The 27,765-nt window shown below is 45.2% G+C and overlaps 1 protein-coding gene and 1 long non-coding RNA gene across 4 annotated transcripts in view; one reads left to right on the top strand and one right to left on the bottom strand.

The window, feature by feature from the left end:
* LOC120639078 lies at positions 1-27,670 on the top strand. The gene is made up of 2 exons (XR_005661258.1): positions 1-93; positions 27,439-27,670. It is a non-coding gene; the product is annotated as an uncharacterized LOC120639078 (long non-coding RNA).
* TTC28 (tetratricopeptide repeat domain 28) overlaps positions 13,748-27,765 on the bottom strand; it is a 441,985-nt gene continuing 427,967 nt past the window's right edge. For all 3 annotated transcript variants that reach the window (XM_029049080.1, XM_029049081.1, XM_029049084.2), the window contains 3 exons: positions 25,529-25,658; positions 17,991-18,098; positions 13,748-16,329 (listed from right to left, as the gene is read on the bottom strand). In XM_029049080.1, coding sequence (XP_028904913.1) covers positions 14,699-16,329; positions 17,991-18,098; positions 25,529-25,658 — 1,869 coding nt within the window. In that variant the 3' untranslated portion in view covers positions 13,748-14,698. The remainder of the gene's footprint in view (positions 16,330-17,990; positions 18,099-25,528; positions 25,659-27,765) is intronic.

Raw genomic sequence — 27,765 nt, 5'->3', positions numbered from 1 at the left:
GACAGTCAGACCTGGACACCCCACAAACCTGGCTTCATTGGAACTGGTATCATCAGAACCCTGTCCTGAGCCCTTGGTGAACATTCTCAAGAAGTAAGTAATATGATTAGATCGTTAGCCCCATTAGAGCAGGAAACAGAAAAATTGGTAAATATACCATAATTAAGAGTGAGAGTCAAGATATAATGGGCACAAACAAATGTTCAATTGGAAGAGCATAGTTCTGAGAGTCAAGAGACATGGGTTTCCATATGGCCTTTGTCTGCTGTATATGCTTGGACAAGTCAATAGACCTTTTTTATGGTATTTGTTAATTGCTTAATATGTGCTAGGCACTGCACTACATGCTGGGGAAGATAAAAGATCATTTGGTTGGTCATAGTCATTATATCATGTAGGGTTCACAGTCTTAATCCCCATTTTAAAATGAGGTGCCTGATGTCCAGAGAAATTAAGTGACTTGCCCACTGTCACACAGCAGACAAATTGGCAGAGCCATGGTTAGAACCCAGGTCTTTCTGACTCTCAGGCTCAAGCTCTATCCTTTAGAACACCCTCCTTCTCAATGTCTCAGTTTCCTCACCTGTTAAATGTGGATTAAAAACCTGTTTTCCATCCCCCTTGGACTGTGAGGCCCATATGGGAGAGGAATTGGGTCTGATCTAATTGTTACATTGTATTAGTATTATTATGGTATTTAAGCACTTACTATACTATCCCAAGTGCTTAGTACAGTGTTTTGCACACAGTAAGCCCTCAATAAATATGATTGAATGAATGAATAAATTGTCTTGTGTCAGCTCGAGCACTTGGGCACTTTTCTTGGCCTGGAGTAAGTGCTGAAGGCACGCTCTTTGTATTATTGTTATTGAATGAATGAAATAAAAACGAAGGGGAAAACTGCAGCAGTCATCTGGACAGTTCTGGTAAAAAACCTAAACACTTCTACCTAACTCTCCCTGGCGAATCTCAGTTTTGTTTTCGATTGACTGTGGCTACCCCCTCAGTCGCCAAGCAGCGTGAGGGTTTCTCTGTAGCCATCTTGAGGTGGCCCACACTGGTCCACTTCCTGAATCCACTGATTGACAGGATGTGGCCTAGTCACACACCTTCCTTCCTCCTCTCCTTCACAGATCCATTCTCATCTTCCCCTCCTCTTCTGCCAGCCATTTCCCTTCAGGAGTCTCTTCTCCAGCCAAACTAATGAGGAGGCCCATAATTGATTAATTTATTCACTCAATTGTATTTACTGAGCGCTTACTGTGTGCAGAGCACTGTACCAAGAGCTTGGGAGAGGACAATATAACAATCAACAGACACATTCCCTGCCCACAATGAGCTTACATAACAGCGCCTACTGTGCGCAGAGCACTGTACTAAGCACTTGGGAGAGGACAATATAACAATCATCAGACAGATTCCCTCCCACAAGGAGTTTACACAATGAGCTCCACAGCCCATAGCAGTGCTGCTGAGAGTTCTAAACTCAACAGGTCTCTTCCATTATCCCCTCACTTTCAATTACGATATTAATTGCTTACTATGTTCCAAGCACTGCACTAAGCCCTGAGGTAATAATACTGATTATGATGTTTATCATGTACTGACTTTGGGCTAAGTGCTCTGCTCAGCCCTGAGGTAATAATGACGGTAGCAATTATTAAGTGCTTATTTATATGCCAAGTCCGGGGGCTAAGTACCAGGGTAATAATAATTATTATGACTTTTATTATGTGCTGACTGTGGGCTAAGCACTCTGCTCAGCTCAGCCCAGCCCTGGGGTAATAATAATGACCATAGCAATCATTAAGTGCTTATTTATGTGCCAAGCACAGGGCTATGTGGCAGGGTAATACTGATAATTAGGGCATTCATCAAGTCTTACTATGTGCCAAGCACTGCATTAGGCCCCGAGGTAATAATAATAATTATGGTATTAACTATGTGCTGACTATGGGCTAAGCATTCTGCTCAACACTGATGTAATACTAATGATGGTAGCAATTATTAAGTGCTTATATGCCAAGCCCAGGGGCTAAGTGCTGTGTAGTAATGATAATTATGGCATTTATCAAGTGTTTTCTATGTGCCAACCACTGACAAGCCCTGGGAACCTCTGCCACCCTGCCACCACGTCACCCAGGTCTCTCATTCCCAAAATGCTCTGCTCCCGTGGGCCACTAGAGAGTGCTTGGCACATAGTGAGCGCTTAACAAGTACCATAATCATCATCAGCAGCAGCATTAGTAGTGGACAGCCACTATGGATTTTAGGAATTTTAGAGGCCTTGTTTGTGACCAGCCACTGATGACCTGGACAGCAGAACCCTGAAGCTCTTACTAGTCCCCTTTTCCACTTACTCTTCATACTCTGAGATCTACCTCCTATGTTGATTTTGCATTCTCCTATTTTTGTTATCCTGCTGTATTTGTTAAGTGATTGCTATGTGCCAGGTGCTGTTCTAAGCACTGGGGTAGACACAAGATCATCAGGTTGGACACAGTCCATGTCCCACATGGGGCTCTGAGTCATAATCTCCAATTTACAAATGAGGTAATTGAGGTCCAGAGAAGTGGAGTGACTTGCCCAAGGTCACACAGACAAGTGGCAGAACTGGGACCGGAATCCAGGTCCTTCTGCCTCGCAGGCCCGGGCTCTATCCAGTAGGCCATGCTGCTTCTCTTTGCTGCTTTTTCCTCTTTTCTCTGTCACCAACCCCCTCCCCTCCTTATTCTCAGACTGTGAGTCTCTGGAGGACCAGGGACCCTGACTTTCTCTCACATGAGGATCTTCCCAAATGCTTAGCACAGTGTGGCACACTCAGTAGGGTACTCAATAAATACAGCATTCTATGTTTTCCCTAATCTTCTGTATGTACTCAATAACTACCACCGATTGATTGATTCCTCCCCATAATAACCCCTTCCCTACTCACTACAGGTGCCTACAAGCCAACTCACCCTTCAAAAGACCCTTCCAACTGTAACCAAGCTGCCCTGGTGAAAGGGAGGGCCCTGCAGGTGACAAAAGAAAACATACCTGCATGCCTGAAAGCTAAGGCATTAATCCAGACACGCCCATCACCTGCCCCTGAGTTCTTCCTTGTCTGCTCTCCAAAATTCCATGATCTGGGTCAGTTGCCTGCCATAATTTTTTTTTTAAATGATATTTGTTAAGCACTTAGTACATGCCAGGCACTGTATGTGGTGTAGTTATAAGATAGGTTGGACATAATCCATGTCCTACATGGGGCTTACAGTCTTAATTCCCATTTTACAGATAAGGTAATTGAGGCATAGAGAAGTGAAGTGACTTGTTCAAGGTCACACAGCAGACAAGTGGCAGAGCTGGGATTAGAACCCAAGTCCTTGTTTGTGGAATTTGTTAAACACTTACTATGTACCAGGCACGGTACTAAGTACTGGGGTAGAGAAAGTTAGTCAGGTTGGACACAGTCTGTGTCCCACATGAGGCTCACTGTCTTAATTCTCATTTTACAGATGAGGCAACTGAGGCCCAGAGAATTGAAGTGACTTGCCCAAAAGTGGAGGCAGGATATAGAATCTAGGTCCTCTGACTCTCAGGCCTGGGCTCTTTCCTCTAGACCACACTGCTTCCCATAGAAGAATAAAAAGTGCTTAAGGGATATAGACCCAAGGGCACTGTTGAAAGAAGAAACAGCAAATAGGTTGGGGCAAATGTAAAGTTAGTCAGGGAAGGCTTCTTGGAAGAGAAATTTCAATTGATAAAGGGAGTGCATCAATGATTCACTAGCCGAGAGTCATTGTGATGTCTCCTCTTTCTTTTAAATATCGTGTCCACCAAATCTGTGGTTTTCTCCCATGCCTCTAGAAAGTTCTCCTAACAGATAGGTGCTCAGCAAATGCTACTGAATATATTACAACATTCAGCTGGGTGTTGTACTCTACCAAGCACTTAGTGCCGTGTTCTGCTCACAATAAATGCTCAATAAATCCAACTGACTGCTGAACCAGTTCCATAAACCACTGATTGTGACTCTTTCTGTGCACTATCTCTCTCTCTCCCCCGCCCCTGTCTTTCCCCCCACCCTTCCTTCCCAGCCGTAAAAAAAGATTGTCCTGATACCACAGGTGTTTTAGTTTTCAGTTATCACATCCTATAGATCTGAGGCCTCTTCACTCTCCACCTCTACTCCCCACCCTCCCTCATCCTCTATAGCCCCTTAGAAACAAGTTACCTCTTTCAGGTTGGTGTTTGCCTGCATTAATATAGAAAATGGTGGAAAAATGTTCCAAACCTAAGAGCTTTTCATGTTTAAAACATACATGTTCAGTGGAAGCAGCTTGGCCTAATGGAGAGAGCATGGGTCAGGGAGTCTGAGGACCAGGGTTCTAATCCTTGCTCCCACCTGCTACGTGCTACGAGATGGTGGGCTAGTCACTTCACTTCTCTGGGTCTCAGTTACCTGTAAAATGGAGATTCAAAAGGAAACAGATACAAGTGCACAGGCCACACAGATGGGAAAGGGAGTAGGGGAAAAGAGGGATTAATTGGGGAAGGTCTTCTGAAAGAGATGTGATTTTCATAAGGCTTTGAAGGTGGGAAGAGCTTTTGTCCATCTTACATGGAGGGGGAGGGAATTCCAGGATAGTAGGAGGACATAGGCAAGGGGTCAGTGGGAAGATAGATGCGACTGAGGTAGAGAGAGTAAGTTGGCATTAGAGGAGCAAAGTGTTGGCTGGGCAGGATCCAAAAACTGAGATTGCTTATTGCAGGCAGGCAATGCTCTCTCTCAAACACTACCGTGCTCTGACCACAGTAAGCACTCAATAAAAACGATTGGTTGATATAATTAAATGTTGCCTTGATGTCTAGCGCAAAATTCATCCAAAAGAAGTTACCCAGAGATATCCCCACTGCATGGAAGGAGGGTCGAAAAACAGCAGGATCTTTAAACCTGATCCTCGATGATAGCCTAAGCTCCTTAAGGGCAGGGATTTGTCAACAACAACATTTGTTAAGCGCTTAGTACAGCGCTCAGAACCAAGTGCTCATTACAATCTACTGAACGAATGCTTCAATTCGGATTCAGATATATTCAGGACAAACCATGTACCCCTTATGAAAACAAACAAAAAAAACCTCTTGCCAAACCCACTCTCTGTAATGTTCCATATTGCTTGATAATAATAATAATAATAATAATGTTGGTATTTGTAAAGCGCTTACTATGTGCCAAGCACTGTTCTAAGCTCAGGGGTAGATACAGGGTCATCAGTTTGTCCCAAGTGAGGCTCACAGTCTTAATCCCCATTTTACAGCTGAAGTAACTGAGGCACCCAGAAGTTAAGTGACTTGCCCAAAGTCACACAGCTGGCAGGTGGTGGAGCCAGGATTAGAACCCATGACTTCTGACTCCTAAGCCTGTGCTCTTTCCACTGAGCCACCCTGAGTGCTTACTATGTGCAGAGCACTGTACTAGGCGCTTCGAATGTATTCAATCATTCAACAGTATTTATTGAGCGCTTACTATGTGCAGAGCACTGGACTAAGCGATTGGAATGTATTCATTCATTCAACAGTATTTATTGAGCGCTTACTATGTGCAGAGCACTGGACTAAGTTCTTGGAATGTATTCATTCATTCAACAGTATTTATTGAGCGCTTACTAGGTGCACAGCACTGGACTAAGCGCTTGGAATGTATTCATTCATTCAACAGTATTTATTGAGCGCTTACTATGTGCAGAGCACTGGGCTAAGCGCTTGGAATGCATTCATTCATTCATTCAATAGTATTTACTGAGCGCTTACTCTGTGCAGAGCACTGTACTAAGCGCTTGGAATGGACAATTGGGCAACAGATAGAGACCATCCCTGCCCAATGACGGGCTCACAGTCTAATCGGGGGAGACAGACAGACAAAATCCATTCTTTCATTCATTCATTCACAATAACAATGATAATAATAATAATGATGTTGGTATTTGTTAAGTGCTTCCTATGTGCAGAGCACTGTTCTAAGCGTTGGGGTAGATACAGGCTCATCAGGTTGTCCCATTTTAGGCTCACAGTTAATTCCCATTTTCAGATGAGGTAACTGAGGCACAGAGAAGTGAAGTAACTTGCCCACAGTCACTTAACATAATGATGACGATGGCATTTCTTAAGCAGTGGCTCCATGTAAAGAGCCCAAGCTTGGGAGTCAGAGGTCATAGGTTCTAATCCCAGCTCTGTCACTTGTCAGCTGGGTGACTTTGGGCAAATCACTTCACTTCTCTGGGCCTCAGTGACCTCATCTGGAAAATGGGGATTCAAACTGCGAGCCCAACGTGGGACAATCTGATCACCGTGCATCCCCGCCCCCCAGCGTTTAGAACAGTGCTTTGCACATAGTAAGCGCTTAACAAATACCATCATCATCATCATCATTAAGCGCTGGGGGTCATCGGGGTGTCCCCCGTGGGGCTCCCAGTCTTCATCCCCATTTTCCAGGTGAGGGAACTGAGGCCCAGAGACGTGGTGCAACTTGCCCAAGGTCACACAATGAACTTGCAGCCACCCCCCCCAGCGCTTAGTACAGTGCCTGGCACATAGTAAGCACTTAACAAATACCATCATTATTATTAGTACAGTGCCTGACACACGATAAGCGTTTAAGAAATACCATCATTATTCTAGGGCACTGCTTGGAACATAGTAAGCGGTTAAGAAATATCATCATTATTCTAGGGCACTGCTTGGAACATAGTAAGCGGTTAAGAAATACCATCATTATTCTAGGGCACTGCTTGGAACATAGTAAGAGCTTAAGAAATACCATCATTATTATAGGGCACTGTATGGAACACAATAAGGGCTTAAGAAATATCATCATTATTATAGTATAGTGCCTGGCACAAAGGAGGTGCTTAAAAAATACCATCATTATTATAAGACAGTGCCTGGCATATAGTAGGCGCTTAATAAATACCATCATTATTCTAGTACAGTGCCTGGCACAAGGGAAGTGCTTAACAAATGCCATCATAGTTATCAGTGCAGTGCCTGGCACATGGTAAGCGCTTAACAAATACCATCATAGTTATTAGTGCAGTGCCTGGCACATGGTAAGCGCTTAACAAATACCATCATAGTTATTAGTGCAGTGCCTAGCACATGGTAAGCGCTTAACAAATACCATCATCATTATAGTGCAGTGCCTGGCACATAGTAAGCGCTTAACAAATACCATCATTATTATTAGTACACTGCCTGACACATAGTGAGTGCTGAACAAATACCATCATTATTCTAGTACAGTGCCTGGCCCACGGTAAGCGCTGAACAGATACCATTGACTTGCCCATGGTCGCCCAGCTGCCAAGTGGCGGAGGCGGGATTAGAACCCATGACCGAGCGCGGCCCCTTCCCCCGGAGCCCCGCGCTCCCGCCATTCCCTCAGGGAAGCCGCCTCAAGAGGGGAGGGGAGGGCGGCCATCCCTCCCTCCTTCCCTCTCTTCCGGTCCGTTTTGGGTCGTACCTGTTCTCCCTGCGAGTCCCCTGGGGCGGGGCCCGGCCCTTTGCAGTGGAGATGGCGCTTTCCTGCCGGGCCCGCGGCGGCGGAGGAGGCGAAGAAGGAACCTTTCACATAAGCATATGAGACCACTGATTTTTAGCAGTGCTAATCCATGAACCAATAAATCCTTCCCCCAATCCCACTCATCTCATTCCACTTCTCAGCATAGGACTGAGCAATAATGTTGGTATTTGCTAAGCGCTTACTATGTGCAGAGCACTGTTCTAAGCGCTGAGGTAGACATAGGGGAATCAGGTTGCCCCACGTGGGGCTCACAGTCTTCATCCCCATTTTACAGATGAGGGAACTGAGGCACAGAGAAGTGAAGTGACTCGCCCACGGTCACACAGCTGACAAGTGGCAGAGCTGGGATTCCAACTCATGACCTCTGACTCCAAAGCCCGGGCTCTTTCCACTGAGCCACGCTGCTTCTCTAAGCAGAGCAAGGCAGAGAAGGTGCAGATTACTAAGGCTTGATTAATTTCAGAGACTAGCCTACAGGAGATTTCCATGTCAGTCGTGAAGTATTAAAATGAACAATTAAAACTGCGAGTAGTGTCAAAATAAGAAGCCAGAAACTTCTCATCTCCTCTTCAATTCCTTGAGGGGGAGGGGGCAAAGAGGGGAAATCCACCACAATGGGAAAGGGTCTCAACTATTAGAGCAGATAAGGGAGACTTTTCCCTTTAACTACAACCACACTTCTCAAATCAATCAATGGTATTTACGGAGCACTTCCTGTGGCCTATCTACTAGGCCACACTGCTTCTCTATAATGTCATTTCCTTTCTCTGATCTTTTTTAGAGACTTTTCCATTATTACCTTCTGTCTTTGCAATCGCTTCATCACAAGGTTTGACTCTCAATAATAATAATAATGGAAACAGCGTGGCTCAGTGGAAAGAGCCTGGGCTTGGGAGTCAGAGGTCATGGGTTCGAGTCCTGGCTCCGCCACTTGTCAGCTGTGTGACTGTGGGCAAGTCTCTTATCTGGGCCTCAGTTCCCTCATCTGTAAAATGGGAATTAACTGTGAGCCTCACATGGGACAACTTGATTACCCTGTATCTACCTCAGCGTTTGGAACAGTGTCCTGCACATAGTAAGGACTTAACAAATACCAGCATTATTATTATGGTATTTGTTTAGCACTTACTATATGCCAGACACTGTACTAGGCACTGGGGTGGATATAAGCAAATCAGGTCGGACACAGTCCCTGTCCCCACATGGAGCTTACAGTCTCAATCCCCATTTTACAGATCAGGTAACTGAGGCACAAATAAGTGAAACGACTTGCCCAAGGTCACAGAGAAGTGGCAGAGCCAGGATTAGAACACATAACCTTCTGACTCCCAGGCTGGGCTCTATCCAATATGCCATGCTGCTTCTCATAGGAACTAAGATAGGAAACATCATCAAATCAAAATAGAGACAAGTCTCCCAAGATGCTATGGAAACATAATTTACCTACTAAGTCATATTTGTTCCTTGCCGATTTGGTTAATTTCCATTTTACTTCAGCAAGAATTTGGAGGGCTGGCTCTTTTTGCTATTTTGAGAAACATGGTATTAGATAATCACATTAACAAATTAGGCATTTGGCCCCATGTCAGTTGACCCAACCTGGAGAAACAAAGATTCAGGAATGTGTGAATAGTCAGCATGTTGGTGCCAGTAAACGGTTATTTTCCAAAGGCAGAATCAATCAATCAATTGTATTGATTAAGCACTTACCATGATCGGAGCACTGTACTAAGCGCTTGAGAAAGTACAATATAACACAGTTGATGGACACATTTTCGGACCACAAGGTGCTTGCTGTCTAGACGAGAAGACAGACATCGGGATATGTATCTAAGTCCTGTAGGGTTGAGGGTGGGGTGAATAAAGGCTGCAAACCCAAATGCAAGGGCAACTGAGAAGGAAGTGGGAGAAGAGGAAATGAGGGCTTCGTCGGGGAAAGTCTCTTGGAGGAGATGGGCCTTCAATGGGGCTTTGTTGGTGGGGACACATTAATCAGGTCGGACACAGTCCCTTTCCCACACAGGGCTCACAGTCCAAGTAGGAGAGAGAATGGGTACCGAATTCCCATTTTACAGTTGAGGAAACCAAGCCATAGAGAAGTGAAGTGACCTGCCCAAGTTCACACAGAAGGCGAGGAGTGAAGCAGGAATTAGAACCCAGATCCTCTGACTCCTACACCTGTGCTTTTGCCACTAGGCCACACTGCTTCCCTAGGTTGTATCTGAACTCCAGTGAACACTTGTATAGCAGCAATTTGGGGGTCTCCGTCCATCTGTAGATCAAGCAGTGTGTAAGAAAGATGATTTCGAACAGGACACGGAAAACAGAGAGAACTCATGCTTTAATAGACACTGAAATCACAAAGAAACAAGGCAAAATGCCTTAGCAAATTCAATAAAAATATGAAATCTTTTTACATGGTAAATTTCATAATATAAAAAGTTGGATGCTGCCTGGAAACACAGAGTGTAATTTACAAAAGAGTCCGTGTAGGCCAAACCTGGCTAAACTGCATACGAGGGGAGGGGGTGCATACAATGGGAAACGCTTCTAGAGAAGTGTTGTAGTTGAGCAATCATCCTTGAGTTAAGCTGTGGGAAGGATCTCTGCAAAACTACAGGTACAGTCTGTTTGGACAAAACCGCAAAATGAAATGAATGGAGAGGATTCAAACTTCCACTTTTCACCTACTTACTACACACTCCCCAGGTGACTGAGGGGTGATTTGCCCAGTCTGAATTCAACAGACCAATGCTATTATTCTCCAAAGAAACCTGCAGGCTTCATGCGGGCCTGTTAGGTAGGGAGACATATCATACAGGTAATCCTACTTACAATGACCTCTAAGGGACAGGAGCCGGGCATACAATCCCTCAAACCAAGCGCTTTGCAGAGTGTAGCGCTACTTGCGATGGCTCCTTTAAATCAGGTAATTCGGGGAGACCTGTGGCATCTTCAGAAACTCTACCATGTCACCAGTTAATGAAACCACAAAATCAGGATGACATTTAAGACTCCAAGATGCTGTTTGGACCCTTAATTTAATTCAAGCTCACAATCATAGAATACTTTGCTGTGGTTGTAATCTAAAAAAAATATTCCGAGTAAACGGGATGAAAATACATTCTATTACCTGGCTGTGGTGAATGAACATGATGTGTGTGTCGGACTAGAATGGTGTTTATTGCTTGTTGAATCAAATGGATGTAATGTGCTGTCTGCACAAGTACAAGTTTCAGTTTCCAGGATGAAATGATGGGTGGGGCCAATAAATGTTACTGATTAGGCCAAATGGCAAGGAACCAGACAGAACACATGAGGCACAAGAGGGAAGAAAGCTCATTTTTTCTTGTATATATTTTCCACCAAATCTGGGATTCACTCTTAATGAAGGTTCAGCTGGCCCACTCAAAGAGCAAGGTCCATGGACCATGTTGGATTTAGTCACCCCAATGCTCAAGGATGTTTACTGAGTTTCAAGCTCTCTCTGAAGGCCAGTGAAAACTCCACCATCCATGGCTCCACCTCATACAACTATAGAAACACAGAATGCAGAAAGGATAAACATCATCATCATTCTCGAAGGACTCCATCATCTTCCTCATTCCTTTGAAAAATGTCCATATTTGACACGATCTGAATTGCATTTTATTTAGTGCCTAATCAAATCTGATCAGTTCTATTAGCCATCCCTATTCGGACAATGTCCCTGGGGTGAAATACCTAAGAGTAAAACCTAGAAAAGGCATATGGATCCCTGATTTTACAGAATAATTTGGAAATTGTCTCTAATTGTATTTCTAGTTGAAGTTGTCCACAGAGCAGAATTCAGATGGCCAGTTTTAGTTTCTGTGCATAAAAGAACCCACACAGATCGACCAGCCTGGAAACAGATCTGGTTCCACACTCTTGTTGAAATGCCTATGGCTGAATGCTGACAGCCATACAATGAATCCCAGAGCATTGTTTCCATTGGAAACAGGTGGGGCAGTCTTGTACCTGAGGGCAGATTCTTACCTGGCCATGGGGGGATCTACTAACCTTTATTCTGATGCTCTGTTGAGGATATCTGGGGTCAAGTGCTTGTACGGAAAACTCAAAGGAAATCAATAATCCTTCCTCACCAGTTTATTTCTGCTTTTCTGTGTGGCCTCATCTCTCGCTGAAGCAGGAAATACAGCTCTTATTTTGTCCATTTTTTAAAGGTATTTGTTAAGCACTTGCACCGTGCCAGGTACTCTACTAAATGCTGGGGTAGATACAAGCTAATCTGATTGGACACAGTTCACATTCCTTATGGGGCTCACAGGCTCAATCCCTATTTAACACATAACAGAACTGAGGCATAGAGAAGTGAGGTGACTTGCCCTCGGTCATACAGAAGACAAATGGTGGAGCCAGAATTAGAACCCAGATCCTGTGACTCTGAGGCCCATGCTTTAACCACTAGGCAACAACACTTCTCAATGGTGCTTTCTTTTTAATTACTTACTCTATGTGATTGCTGTACTCTCCCAAGCGCTTAGTACAGTGCATCGCACACAGTAAGTGTTCAACAAATACCACTGATTGATTGATTAAAAGACCTGCCCATCAATCTCATGTATCTCTGATGGAGCTGAAAAAGTATATCCACCTCCATCTGCGAGACACATATATATATATGTGTGTATATATATATAACCTTACATGCATACATATTTAAACTTCTCCTTGTGGTGAGGTTTTCCAGTGCTGATTGGAACCAGCATTTTAAATGTTTTCATTTACTGAGAGGGATATTCTCGTGGTAGATGCGAAAAATGATACAAACAATGGTCAGGAGGAGAATTTAAAATGATTATTATTATCTGGCACTTTTTCTGGCACCGTTCTCTGGCAGATTTTCCCGCTCATCAAACATGAATCAGGTAAATCCATCACTGAGATGGATAAAATGAGGCACAGAGAGGTTAAGTGGCTTGTTCAAGGTCATAAAGTGATTTAGTGCTAGAAGCCAAAACAGTGCCCGGGTGTCCTACCTCAGTGTTCGAAGCCAATCAGCACACTCTCCAGCCCTCATAATTAAGATTGAACTCTGATTAGGTTGTTCAAAAGTGTGCAATGAAAACACAAAAAATGCTGTTTGAATTTTTACTTGGGAAATTCCTGCCATTGGTTCATTTCAATTTTCCATCCAATCACGGTACAAACTGTGACTTGGTCGATTTAATTTCCTTTAATCAAGTGGAAATGTAACAGGGTCTCTGTTGTCCCTAACCTTCTGACCTTCTCTAGGAACTGATGACCAAGATGAGTCTTCTCAGCCACAGAAACCACCCTATCCCCCTCTTTTCTGATGGGTACTTGTGGTGCTGCAGATCGAAACGTAGAGAGCTGCAAAGTTCACATGGAATTTAGGGCCTCGTCGTTGCGAGGACTGAGGCAGGACCATGGCCAAAGCTGGAAAGTGGTCCCCTAAACTTCTTACTGAGCATATGTGTCTGAACAAAACCAAAACCCCAATGTCCACGCCATTTCCCCCTTTGGGTTTCAAAGGCTTATTTTGTGATTTGAAGAAAGCTTTCCCAACAAAATGCCCAAGCAGCCTTCAACATTCACAGCCCTACTCCTTTTTTAATCTCCAATGACCTCACAGCTCTGTGTGGACAAACAATGCGGAGGGGAGAGAGGAGCCTCGAGCTCCATAGTTTAGTAAAGTTGGAAGACATCTGGTTTTGTAGATCGCAGGTACGATAACCTGGGTAAGATTATTTCAGTGTCTGCCTCCCGCAGCCAGGTGGTAAGGTCCTTGAGAGCCGGTTTGTAGCTGCTGTCACTATTGTACTCTCCTAAGCACTCAGTACAGTGCTCGGCACTTGGTAATCGTTCAGTAAAGACTACTAGGATTGGGTGAGCTTGTCCGTGGGTGGAGTGGAATCTTCTAGAATCTCCTCAGCTAGAAAGGGGCCGGACAGACTTGGAATTATGGACAGGGACGGAAGCATTAAGCTGCTAGGAAAGAGGTGAAGCCCTTGAACGTTTTGTCCCGATTATATCCAATAAATCCTAGAACATTTTTTTTTTGCTTACAACTTAACTGATTCGTTCCCCAAACTTGGCTAAGTGGCTATTCATGTATGAATATTCAAAGTTTGATATTTTGAAAAAATGTTTTTCTTTTCAAAAGAAAAGTGCTCTATAAATGTTAAATATTATTATTAATAATACAACCAAGCCATTTAGAGTTATCCAAGAACAAAACAAGTCAAGAATAGTTTAAAAGCAGAGAACTTGCATTTTAAAAATCACATTTGCATAGCTCCAAAATGAGGGGGGATGCATTTTGCTCAAACTTTTTTTTTTAAGGAAATTCAAGTTTGTCTGAGAGTGGGGCCAAAAGGGACATTTTAGAGATAGTAATCACTGAAGAGAGTTCAGCATGGAAGCACTGTTTCAACCTGAATTATTGCATTGTTATTGATGTTACAATTGCATGAGACCAAAACTGCCATCATTGAATTAGAAATCATTGGCATTTTCTGACCAAAATTCTATTTTTGGCTAACGTCACAATTTCACGTAGGATTCATCTAAGAAAGGTTTCCTATGTACCACTTTGACCGGCACCTGAAAACTTAGAAAACTGTATTTGTTATTCTGTGTACAAAAGGTACTGCATATATACCTCCTAGCAAAATAGGTGAAAGTTTCCCCTCTCTTCTCCCAGCCCCCCACATCCACAAACAATTTGCGTATAAAAACCCCACGCTAGTCTCCCACCCGGGGATGAGAATCAGGGAGTTCGTGAGTCAATAATATTAATATTTGGTGAAAGGAGATGGAAAGACTCATTAAAGACCTCCTGGGCTGGGACCACCACAAACATCCTGGTTCTCGGTGAATCGGGCCCGAAGTCCACTTAAAAATGAACCAATGACACATCTGTCCGTCAGGGCTCGAATGCCCCGTTGGCTTAGGCCAACCTACTGCCATTCCGGGCCACGGTTGAACCTGGCCTTTGATCGTGGCTCGGCAGGGAATGCCGTAAGGTTTCGTCCCGGAAAAGAGGCAAGTGTGCGGGAGCGAGACCGAGACCCTCCCCCACCCCCCGTTTAGCATTACGGTTTCACCGGACCGGCAGGCAAAGAGACTTTAACACTTGGAGGAAGGGAAGAACCTTCCTGGTGACAGGAACTTGTAGCCGTTTCCAGAAGGCAGTCTCAGCGGCCGGCCAGCTCCAGGAGAAGCACCGGAGGCCGGGGAGGCAGACGTTGTCTGGCCGGTGGTCTCGGCGCGCCTGTGTCCGTTCGGGGGGTCTCTCGGCTGGGGGGCGGGACGCTCCTGCAAGGACAGCTCCTTGAGTTCGAGTCTGTCTGCCCCTTCCTCCTTCTTGCTGTGCCGAGGGGATAAATTGAGCAGACTGAGGACGTCTCTTTTGGAGGCAACGGCACCCGGGGCCCCGCGGAATATTTTCATGGGGCCTGAGGGGTGTTGGGGGGCACTCTGCCAAAACATCTTCAGGTTGTGGATGGCCTGCACCTTCTCGTCGATGGCTGCCATCTTTAACTTGTCTAGATCTGGGGCATCGGCCGGGCTGGACCGAGCCGACCCGGCCGAGGAGTAGGACAGGGCGGGGGACGGTGCGCTTCCTGCTGGCGACTGGTGCCCCGAGCTGGGCGACAGGTTCCTTGGCGACTTGGAGATATGAGCGCTGTATGGGGAACTGGGATACTTCAACTTGAAGGGAGGCTGATCGCCTGGCGAGCCGGGCGAGTCGCAGCTCGGCGATGGTTGGTCGCTGTGCGGGCCCGGGCCTTCCCTGCCAGACGTCTCGGAAGCGGCCGGGCTGTTGTAGCCCGAGCTGACCTTCTGCAGAGACGAGCTCCGAGTCGGGGGCTTCGGTTTGACGGAGACCGGGGACGCCTGGCCCTTCTGGCCAGAGGCAGCCGGTCTGCTGAAGGCGCTCGTTTCGGATGAACGGAACCCCGGGGCCCCGTTGGGCCCTGAGGCGCTGGGGTCTTCGGGGTTCCCTTTGCTCGTCTGGCTGCCACTCCTCTGGAGGCGCTCCACGGCAATTAGGTGACTCTGGGTCTCCTCCAGGATCTTCTGGGCCAACTCCTGGGGATCGAGCTTCGGGTTGTTTTCCTCCTGCGATTTGACCGTACTGTCCGTCTCCGTGCTGGATTGGTCGGACTCCCCGGTGTCAGAACTCGCCAGCTTCCCTACTTTCTGAAAAGGGGAGTTTGGACTGGGGATGAGTGTCATTTTGGCTGGAGAATTGGGGGTACTCACGCTCCCCTTGGAGCTGACAGACACTTTAATCCCCCTCCCGGCCCCAACTGGGGGCTGTTTGTGATCGGGGGAAAATCTCCCTTTCAACTTTTCTTGGTAAGTGGCCAAGGGCTCGTTGCTGATGATGGAGAACCCTTGGTATTCTTCTTCCTCTTTGTGGGCGGCGGCGCTGGTCTGTGGCGAGAACTGGCTCGGTGGAAGCGAAGGTCTCTGGGGGAAGGCATTCTTGGGTCTCTCGTAGTCCTGACGTCCTCTGAGCCCCACCCCGTCGGCCAGACTTTCTGGCTTGGAAGCAAAGCTCATGGAGGAAGCGATAGAACTCAGGCTGTAGACGGAGATGGCGTCAGACGCCGTGCTGTCCGGGCAGGTCGGGGAGAATGGGGGGTGTTGAAATCCCAGGGGTGCTGGGTTGGAAATGGACTGTGCAGATGCCAGGGACTCCAGGGACGAAGAACTGTCCAGGCTCAGCCGCTTGGGAAGTTCTGTAGAATCTAAATGAAAACAGAAATCAGTTATGTCCGATTGATCGATGAATCGGTGAAGCAGAGAAGCAGTGTGGCTTAGTGGATAAAGCATGGGTCTGGGAATCAGAAGGATCTGGGTTCTAATCCCAGCTCCATCACTTGTCTGCTGTGTGACCTGGGGCAAGTCACTTCACTTCTCAGGGCCTCATCTGTAAAATGGGGATTAAGAATGTAAGTCCCATGTGGGACAGGGACTGTGTCCAACCTGATTAGCTCGTATCTACCCCAGCGCTTAGAATAGTGCTTGACACAGAGTAAGCACTTAACAAATCTCTTCATCATCACTAGACCAAGAGTGAGGCTGTTGGCCAATTACACTGCATAAAGAAGGTGGTAAATTTAGATGGCTGTGGGTGTTCATCTAAGAAAAAAACATACATAGAGAAAATATATGAATAGCTAAATGGCTTTACGACAAAGCCCTAAGGGCCAGCTGGGGCCTGGAAATGCTGTTGGCCTATTCAGTTCAGGAATCTGCCACTTTCCTCCCTTCCTGCCCTCTTGGATCTAGGCCACTTGGCAAGAAGGCGCTGGAAACATTCTTTTCATGGTATTTGTTAAGCGTTTATTATGGGCCAAGCACTGTACTAAGCACTGGGGTAGATACAAGCTAATCAGGTTGAATCCAGTCTATGTCCCACATGGGGCTCACAGTCTTAATCCCCATTTACAGACAAGGGAAGCAAGGTCCAAAGAAGTGACATGACTTGCCCAACGTTTCCCAGCAGACAGGAGGCAGAGGCGGCATTAGAACCCATGACCTTCTGACTCCCAGGCCTGTGCTCTATCCACAAGGCTTCTCTATTAAGAAACTCCACTCTTAAGAGAGGAAATATTTTGTGGCTCCATCACTAACATGACACGGAAGACTAATGCAGGACAGCATGATAGTTAAGATATTAAGCCCTTTCTCTGTACTAGAAGACAGAGTAGATAAAAGATAAATCAGATTGGATACAGTCCTGGCCTTACATGAGGTTCACAGTCTAAAGGAGAATGGAGAACACGTACTTAATCCCCATTTTACAGATGAGGAAACTGAGGCCCAGAGAGTTAAGTGACTTGCCCATGGTCCACCAGCAGGCAGTGGCAGAGCCGGGACTAGAACTGGGCTCTTCTGAGTCTCAGATTTGGAGTCTTGCCAATGGGCCACACTGCCTCTTTATATCAAAATCTTTACAAGTACAGAGGAAGACCTGCTTGGATCAGCAAGCTAAGAATAATGCTTCCAGGATTCATTTTTTTTTATGGTATTTGTTAAGCGCTTACTATTTGCCAGGCACTATACTAAGTGCTGGGGTAGATACAAACTAATCAGGTTGGACATAATCCATGTCCCACCTGGGGCTCACAATCTTAATCTCCATTTTACACATTAGGTAACTGAGGCCCATGGTCACTTAGCAGACAAGTGATGGATTTGGGATTAGAATCCAGGAAATTAGAACCTTTATTCCCTCGGAGAAGAGAATTCAGCTGTTTCATCTGAAATTGGGAGGATTGGAGGAAGTAGAATGTATTTTTTAAGAACCCGCTCATCTCACCAGGATCTGCTTTAGGTAGAAGCCATGACACTGACTGAGGATCATGGCACATCATGGCACTGGTAAACCAGGGGACGATCTTACCAAAGAGAGACAGCAGAGACTGAAGAGCAAAGTGCATGGTCCTTCTATTAGCTTGTTTCCCAGTTTTCAGAATGACCTCTTCTTGGCCAACTTCACAGAGATCAAAACCTATAGGGAAAAGCAAAGCCAACATTGATTTTTGCTGGTGAAACAGTTCTGTGCCTTGCAAGGAGACATGCTGAAAAGGTTTGGTTTCCAGTTTCATCAGTCTGCATTAGGTCAAGCCAGCTAGGGGGGTGCCCTAGACAGGGCACTGTGAGGGTACCAATAAATCCAAAGACTAAGCATGCCAAAATATAGGAACGAATGCCAAAGAGTAAATGATGAGGAGGCAAATTTTCTTCAGAAATGCACAAATGCACAGTCCCCCCGCCCCCCAACTGGACCCTGGAGTAGGGGAGGGGACAAGCTGGGTTGTGGGACCCCTCCCCAATTCCCCTTCTTGAGACTGGACCATATCTGGCTCATGCTTGCTTCCATGGAGCAGGGCAGTGCTCTTCACTCCTGCTAAGCTCCCAAAAGCCCAGTCTCCTAGCCTCTAGTTCGGCCGGGCTGCTTTGGGCAGCAAGGACCTTCCAGGTTTGGAAGGGGCCAGGGAAATGGGGGCTGTGTTTGGGGTCTGGGACTGATCAGGGCTTGAGGATTCTAGGTTTTTTCTTTTTTTTAATGGTATTTTAAAGCGCTTATGATGTGCTGGGCACTGTACTAAGTGATGGGGTAGATAGAAGCTACTGTCTCTGGGTGAGTGCCCCAAGGGGGTGCATACCCAGAATCCTCTAGATGAGGCCCCACTGTTTACCCACTCAATCGTACTCCCAAATGGGTTCTCAGGTCCACCATAGGCACAGGGCCTAAGAGCAGGTTCTTGAGCCTAGTTAGTAGGGATAATAATAATTATGGTATTTGTTAAGCGCTTACTATATAGCAGGCACTGTACTTATCTCTGGATATTCTGTCTCCTCTCTGGCTTCATTTCCCCTTGAAATCCACAGCCATTGGAAGCCGTGATTTCAAGTTTCCCTCTGCCAACAAAAGCTGAGGAGAGGATGGGGCTCAATATTTGTATTTCGGTTCAATGGCTAGACAAGAAGAGGGATCATCTTAGCAGCTGAGCTAAACACAAAAACTACCCCCAGAGGTATCGAAGAAACTTCCAGATCTCTTGTCTCCAGTCAGTGCCCGAGCATAACACTATTCTACAGTAACGAGACAAGGGACAGAGGGAATCCCTAAGCAGACAGACTGCTTCAGAGCTTTACCTCAGCATTATGACTCATTTAAGAACAATAATGACATCCTGAACATGTAAAAACAAATCTCATAAACATAAACAGACTATTCTGAGACAGTCCAGCCAATATATATGACTAGGTAAGGAGCAGGAAGTAAAGGAAGAGGATGTTGAAGAACCACTGTACTTAGAGACATATATTTGCCAAGGATTGCATTGCCAGGTATGAATTTCAAATTTCGAGTGTAGAATTTTGAAAGTAAAACTTAGAACCTGGCATGCTGCATGGTTTCCAGCAAATTCTCAAAGTCCAAAAGGTTCTTGACAAAGTCCTGTGATTTTCCAAGGAAAAGCAAGAAAATAAGCAGCATGGTCTACTGGAAAGCACAGAGCTTGAGAGTTAGAGGACTTGGGTTTGTTTGTCTGCTCTGTGACCTTGGGCAAGTTACTTAACTTCTTTGTGCCTCAGTTTCCTCATCTGTAAGAAGGGGATCCAATACCTGGTCTCCCTCCTAATTAGACTGTAAGCCTCCTGTGGGACAGAGACTGTGTCTGATGGGGTTAACCTGTATCTCCCCCAGCGCTTAAAACATTGCTTGTTCCAAAGAATGCACTCAATTCATCTCTAGATGTTTGGCTCACTAACTGCAGGCCAATGAAGCCCCCTGCTCTAAACCCCCATGCACCTCAAGATTGGCATATGGAAAGTGTTGAATACAGATCCCCATTTATCAAATGAGCCAAGAATCTCAGCCTTTCATAGTTATTCATATTTACTGAGCACCTACTGAGCGTTTAACAAATACCATAATTAAAATGACTACAGAAAATACCCCAGCCTCTTGAATAATTTACAGAGCACCAGCACTGGGTGGGTGAGCACTGTGCCAGGTTAGGATGAAAAAACCAGAGTCAGAATAGAACAGAGCCAGAGGACCCGGGTTCTAATCCTGGTTCTGTGATTTATCTACTGTGTGGTCTTGGGCAAGTCACTTAGCTTTTCTGTGCTTCAGGTACCACACGTGTAAAATGGGGGTAAAATATCTGTTCTCCTTCTCAGACTGTAAGCCCCATGTGGGACAGGGACTGCCTCTGACTTGTTTATTTTGTATCTATCCCAGTGCTTAGAATAGTGCCTGGCACATACTAAGTGATTAATAAAATACCTTTAGAAAAACACAACCTAACAAATGCCACAATTATTATTCCTATTAGACGCACAGATTATAATGGGCAGAACCCTCCTATGAAACACCTCTCTCTGGTCTAATAATACACTGTACTAAGGTCAAGCACTGATTGCTGCTAAATATCCCAGTTCTTCTGTGCTGGTTGTTGTCAGCTGGTGGTGTTCTTCTGGCTTCAGAGGGTAATTAAATGGAGAAAAGGGTTTCTTGAAACACTCTCTAAAAGATTCTACTAATGAAGCAAAAGACTGTGGGTCCCCCTAGGATTTGGCCCCAGGTAGGAACTACCCAGAGCTCTAGTTGCTATGGGGATGTTTTCCATTCTGAACTAGAGAATAAACAGTCCATGAAATCTGGAAAACTGGGCCCTGAGGAGACCATACTGGCCTTTTTTTCACCACCGCTACACAAGCTGAATCTCTCTGGCTGAAAAGAAGAGGAGAACTGGACAATTACTGAGATAACCCAAGCAAAACCAGTTGCTTTAGTTTAAATTACTTGGCTGGATATTTTGAAGGAAGTCAATTCATCCAATAATTGAGCTTTGTTTCTCTGTTTCTCTTAGACTCAGTCTGAGTAAGGGGGCAGTCTCCTATGGTTGGGAAATCCTGTAGATCTCTAAATGTCTCAGTAACAACAACAATAATATTAACAATGGCATTTATTAGGTGCCATACACTGATCTTAGCACTGGGGTAGATTTCATTACAGTGAGATCAGACACCGTCCCTGTCCTACCTGGGGGCACCCAGTCTAAGAGGAAAGGAAAAAAGGCATTGAATCTCCATTTTACAAATGAGGAAACTGAGGTCCAGAGAAATATAAGTGACATTTCCAAGGTCACACAGCACTTGAACATCAGAGTTGGGACTCAAACCTGGGTCTCCTGGCTCACAGTCCTGTGCTCCTTCCACTAGACCACAGCGTCTCTCTGCCTGAAGTAGCCAAAGCAGTTCTAAACCTCGATGAGTACAGAGTAATCGGAAGGGTTGTGAAGAGAAACTCCTATGAGAAACTCTCAGATACGTGGGCAGTGAAGCTGTGGACTGTCTAATTGCTCCTTTGCTAACACCTGTGATAACTGGCCTGGTGGTGTTGTCATTTATGTGGGAATCAGACCTGCACCTTCAGCCTACTGAAGGGCATAGCCCAAGAAGGGAAAAATAATACTTTTTCAGTAGGGGAAATTTTATCTAGAGCCTACAGTGTAACCAGGTATGCAAGGATGAAAGAACTAATTCCCACTAAGGAGAAATCACCATTTTAGTTAGGAAGAAAACTTGGTATATCTTTCTTTTTTTTTCCAATGGCACTTCTTAAGCACTTACTGTGAGTCAAGCACTGTTCTAAGCACTGGAGCAGATATAAGTTAATCAGGTCAGACATAGTCCCTGCCCCACATGGGGCTCACATTCAAACAATCAGTCATATTTATTGAACACTTACTGTGTGCAGCACATAGTACTAGCTACTTGGAAGAGTACAATATAATAATGGTTGGTAGACATGTTCCCTGCCCACAGTGAGCTTACAGGCTAGATAGGGAGGCAGACAATAATATAAATGAATGGAATTTTGGATATGTACCTAAGTGCTGTGGGGATGAGTGAGGGGTGAATAAAGGGAGCAAAATCCAAGGGTAGGGATGATAAAGAAGGGAGTAGAGGAAATCAGGGCCTAGTCAGAGAAGGCCCTTGGAAGAGGTGTGCTTTCAGTAAGGTTTTGAAAGAGGGGAGAGTAATTGTCGGATACGAAGAGGGAAGGCAATCCAGGTCACAAAGCAGGCTGTGGGTGAGAAGTTGGTGGTGATATAGACGAGATCGAGGAACAGTGAATAGGTTGACATTAGAGGAAAGAAGTATGCAGGCTGGACTGTAGTAGGAAAGCAGCGAAGTAAGGTAGGAGGGGACAAGGGGATTGAGTATCTTAAAGCCGGAGGTAAGCAGTTTCTATTGATGCAGAGATATATGGGCAACCACTGCAAGTTCTTGATGAGTCTAAATAGCAGTCTATACTTAGTAGTAGAATCTTTCCAACTGACTGTAAGCCCGTCAATGGGCAGGGATTTCTCTGTTTCCAAATTGTACATTCCAAGCGCTTAGTGTAGTGCTCTGCACATAGTAAGTGCTCAGTAAATACTACTGAATGAATGCATGACTGTACATTTGACTGTAAGAATTGGTAAGACAAGGTCTGTGAGTCTTGCTTTTGTGTTACCTTCTAAGACTTAATGAGTGGCATTCAATAGGCACTGAATAAATATGCTTATTTCAGAGACCAGCATTATTAGAGATATTTGAGAGATTTACTTAATGAGTCTAGCATTTCATTTGATTAATGGGGATCTGTAATCAGGGACTGTTTAAATACCAATCTTGAGGTTCAAGGGGGAGTGGAGCAGGGGTGCTTCAACTGTCCCACATCGTTAGTGAACCAGGTATTTAGCTGATTGGCTTTATGCCTGGAAATCTGTTAACCAGAACATCCTGGGATGAATGAGGAGGGGGTGGGTAAGGAACTTGATTGCCATGACACATTCCAGCTTTGTACTTATCAGTAATTTATTTATTTATATTAATGTCTGTCTCTCTCTCTAGACTGTAAGTTCATTGCGGGCAGGGAATGGGTCTGTTTCTTGTTGTACTGTACTCTCCCAAGTGCTTAGTACAGTGCTCTGCACATGGTAAGTGCTCAAGAAATATGATTGATTCCAGCTGCTGGGCTGCACATGTAATCGTAATTGTAGTATTTGTTAAGTGGTTACTATGTGCCAATACATAAACAAACCTCTACTAGACTTAGAAGTCAGTTTAGAAACCCAAAGAGTGGAAATATCTTTGGGCACCTAATAAGCATGGATTACTGGAAAGAGCATGAGCTTGGGAGTCAGTGGATGTGAGTTCTAATCCCAGCTCCGCCACTTATCAGCTGGGTGGCTTTGGATAAGTCACTTAACTTCTCTTCAGTTACCTCATCTGTAAAGTGGGGATTAAGACTGTGAACCCACCATGGGACAACCTGATTACCTTGTATGTAGCCCAACACTTAGAACAGTGCTTGGCACATAGTAAGCGCTGAACAAATGCCACCATTATTCTTCTTCTAAACTGTACGCCCGGTGTGGGCAGGGACTGTCTCTATTGCTGATTGTACTTTCCAAGCGCTTAATACAGTGCTCTCTACACAGTAAGCACTCAATAAATACGATTGAATGAATAATTAGAGTTGCTCAATGCTCCCCTACTAAAACATAGATGGTTAATGTTAAGTGGATCGATAAAATCTTTGAGGGCAGGAACTGGGTCTACTGACTCTACTGGATTCTCCCAAGTGCTCAGGCCAGTCTCCTCACAGAGTAATACTCAATTAAATACTGATTGATCATTAACTCCACAGAGGTAAATTATACATTTATTTCACTGTGATAAAATAAGCTGAGTCTGTTTTATCGGCTGTCAGTTTAGTTTTATTTATGGCAGTTGGTCAGTGGTCCCAGAGCATTGGGAAAACATCAAATTTCACTTTGTCTCTCACCACCTTCCGCCTCTCCTTTTTTCCCTCTCCCACAGTTTTTATCCTTCCTGAATATTTTCTCCCCAATTCTATGACATAATCCAAGACTGACAGACTGCTTGGTGACTGTCAAGTTTGGCAAGAGCTATTCTGGCACTCCAGAGTTAACGGAGAGAGAGGTCTCTTGTGGAAGAAAGAGCTTGCACTATGCTAGATCATCTTCCATTTATGCACAGGGGTCTGGGAAATGTTGTTCTTCTTGCTGTTGGAAAGATCTGGAAATGCCTTTCAAGAAGTCACAGTTGAACTACGACTCTTAGGTGAACTGTGGTAAACCAGGTATGACAGTCAGATGAGAGGGTTCTTTGAGCTCCTACTGTGTGCAGAGTAGAGAACTATGTATCATATAGGGTCTCAAAGAAGTCAAAGAAATGATTCCTTTTCTCAAGAAGCTTACAATCTAAACATTCTGAGAATCACTCTAACATCGCTATTTATCGAGCCCCGCCTATGTGCAAAGTGCTGTTCCATGTGCTTGGGTCGGGGGTACAATAGCAGCAGCAAGGCTCATGGTGTAGTAGAACGAGCACAAGTCTGGGAGTCAGAGGACCTGGGTTTTAGACCCACCTCTGCCACTGGCCTGCTGTGTGAACAAAGGCAAGTCCCTTAACCTCTCTGGACCTCCTCCGTTCCATCAAATGTACAATATACAAGGGTCTTGTGAGGACAACTGCTAAATAAGAAATGTGAAAGCACTTGGGAATAAAAGTGTTATACAGGAAGGAAAAATCAAGGTATGTGTAGATTGTGAACCATGTGGGATAGGGACTGTGTCCTAGCTGATGATCTCGTATCTTTCCCAAGGCTTAGCTCCTAGTAAGTAAGCACTAAATAAGCACCAAAATGAATGAGAAAGAAACATGTTCCCTGCCCTCAGGGAACTTACAGTCTACTGGGAGAAACTGAGAAGTAGTACCTGTCCACCTGAATGGTAAACTGCTTGGACTTTGTATATGTAACAATTCAGCAGCTTTTATTACCTCCCTAATATATATCTTAATTCATCATCTCTCTGGATTTTGAAATAGTTAGGAATACAGAGCAAGTACGGTAATAATAATAATGATGATTGTGGTATTTGTGAAGTGATTACTACGTGCTAAGCCCTGAACTACGCACTGGAGTAGATACAAGATTATGGGGCACATAGTCTAAGTAGGAGGGAGAACAAGTATTGAATCCCCATTTTGCAGATGAGGGAACCGAGGCACAGAGAAGTGAAGTAATTTGTTCAAGGTCACAAAGCAGACAAGTGGCAGAGCTGGGATTAGAACCCAGGACCTCTGACTCCCAGGCCCATACTCTTTCCATTTAGCTACACTGTTTTAACTTGATTTCTCTGGCCAGTGACTGCCACAAATGGAGCAAACATGGAATTAGGAAGTTATATTTCATGTCCAAACCTCATGCTTTCTTTAGCATCCACAGTTTCTTGCTGGCACTTAAGGTGGTGATATTTAGCCAATACTTTCCCTTACAGGAGCCAGGAAAGAAAGAAAGCAGATGTGGGGAAATATAAGTGCTCAAAGAGGCAATCTTTCTCTTACCTAGAGCTGCCAGAAACTCATGACACCCAGGAAGCCTCCAAAGCTGAACGCTGATGGAGACTTGAATAGGCGCTGAGCAGAAGTCCTGATCCTTCTCTCCCGGTTGGAGTTGAACCAGAACCTGATGGAGCTTTGGGACAGAGGAGAGGCAGATGTTCATTTACTTTATCAAAACGGGTCTCATTTCCTGCCTGCCCCTTACTTTGGCCCCATTTTCTTCCACTGGGCACATCATGCTTTCATTTTTTTTCATTTACATTTTCAAGTCCAGCACACTTTTAAGCCGGGGTGATTTCCGGGAACACTTTAATAAGTGGACCACTCCCAGACATCACCTGCTCTGAAGGGGGAGTGGGGAGGGAATGGGGGGTGGGGTGCTGAAGAACCCTGGTATTAGAGAGCAGGAAATTGAGCGGGATCAATTTGCCATCAAGTTTATTATGCAGGAGGCCATCTAACATGGGAGGGAAAATGCACAATTAATTCTTAGGGAGTTGATAGCTGAATGCAAAATCAAATCACAGGAGGCTGTGGAATCACGCATGCAGACAAATGTGGAACAGAGCAGCCACCTCTCTAGATGTGCCCCAGTGGCCGGTGGCCAGAACTTGGACCGTCACTCTGGTCATGACAGTGGCACAGCCCAGAAGCAAATGAACAGAAAAAACAGTCCCTTCAGTTTCTACCATCAACACCACCGGCCTGGAGTTTATCCCCTCTGCGAGGCCTGAACTCTGGAAAGCAGGCAGTGACAGGAGGAGTAGGAGGAGGAGGAGTTTCTAACGGGCTGCTCTGACTCCCATTCTATTCCACGAGGCGGATGCTGCCTTGGCTTCAATGAATACTTCTCTGTGTGAGTGTGATGTGGGAGGAGGCTGGGGGGATGAAGAGTGTGGGGATAGGAGGGAGCGGATGTAGGTGAGTATTGCTCTGGCAATGTGTGTTTTTGCAACCCCACTAAGCACTTGGGTATACGGTCCATCCCCTCTCCCCACAGTAGTATGGCCTAGTGGAAGGAGCCCAGGCGTGGGAGGCAGGAGACTTGGGTTTGAATATTGGCTCTGCTACTTGCCTGCAGGTGACTCTGACAATGGTAATAATGACTGTGGTATTTGTTAAGCATTTACTCTGTGCCAAGTACTGTACTAAAAGCTGAGGCAGAGACAAGATAATCGGGTTCCATATGGGGCTCACAGTCTAAGCAGGAGGGAGAACAGGTGCTGAATCTCCATTTTGTAGATATGGGAGCCGAGGTACAGAAAAGTTCAGTCACAGAGCAGACAAGAGATGAAGCCAGGATTAGCTCCCAGGCCCAGGCTCTTCCCACTAGGCCAAGCTGTTTCTCCAGACAAGTCACTTGACTTCTATGGGCCTCATCTGTAAAACGGGCACAGAAAGACTACATTCTCATACTGAGTTATTCCTTCAGTGGCCTACTGGGTGACTCTGGGCAACTACTAGCCCTCACTGGGCCTCAGTTCTTCATCTGTACAATGAGGTCATTTCCTGCCTCTCCGATTCACAGGGATGATATGAGGCTGAAAATGAGTCATCTGACATGGAAAGCATTTTGGAAAGTCAGAGCGCTGTAGAGTTGGAGGGCTCTGTGTTGCTGTTATTTGGGAGAGCACCTCCTCTAGAGTGGATTTGAGAGCTTTACCATTGGCTCTCCATGGTTTTGTAAGCTTAGCCAACGCGGAACGTTCATTATCTTTCTTAGGCCCTGGGAGAGTTTGCTCCTGAATCTGCAGAACTGCCTTCTGACACTGTCTCTTAAAACAAGGATATCTTGGTTTTACCAAGAGAACATGAAGCTAGTTTGGGGTGGTTGTTTTTAATGGAGCATTAGGGATATTTTTGTTTTTTAAAATCTTGAAACGAGTTTAAAGCCCCTTTTCTCCCATTTGTAGCCTCAGAGGACTTGAAAAGTCCAAGAAAGGAAATGACCAGAGGTGAGGAACAGGAGAGGAGGAAGGAGGAAGAGAAGAAAGAGAGTGAAAGGAAAAGTTGAACCTGAGCAATGAAACATTTTTCAAATACAGACATTTTCTACTTTGTTATAATATTCCAACTTGGAAACCCATGGAATATCTTTCGGCTGATTTAGAAGCTTCACCTAATAAACCGGAATTAGAGACGGCAGCAATTTGCACTGAAAGTCTTTAGCTACAGGATTGCTTTCCAGGGACTGCTGGGTTTCTTGCCACTCACCTGAATGAAAATTGCTAATGAGAGTA

Source organism: Ornithorhynchus anatinus, chromosome 21 (genome assembly GCF_004115215.2).
Source record: "Ornithorhynchus anatinus isolate Pmale09 chromosome 21, mOrnAna1.pri.v4, whole genome shotgun sequence".
Taxonomy (NCBI): domain Eukaryota; kingdom Metazoa; phylum Chordata; class Mammalia; order Monotremata; family Ornithorhynchidae; genus Ornithorhynchus; species Ornithorhynchus anatinus.
This window is presented reverse-complemented; position numbering and strand designations above follow the sequence as displayed.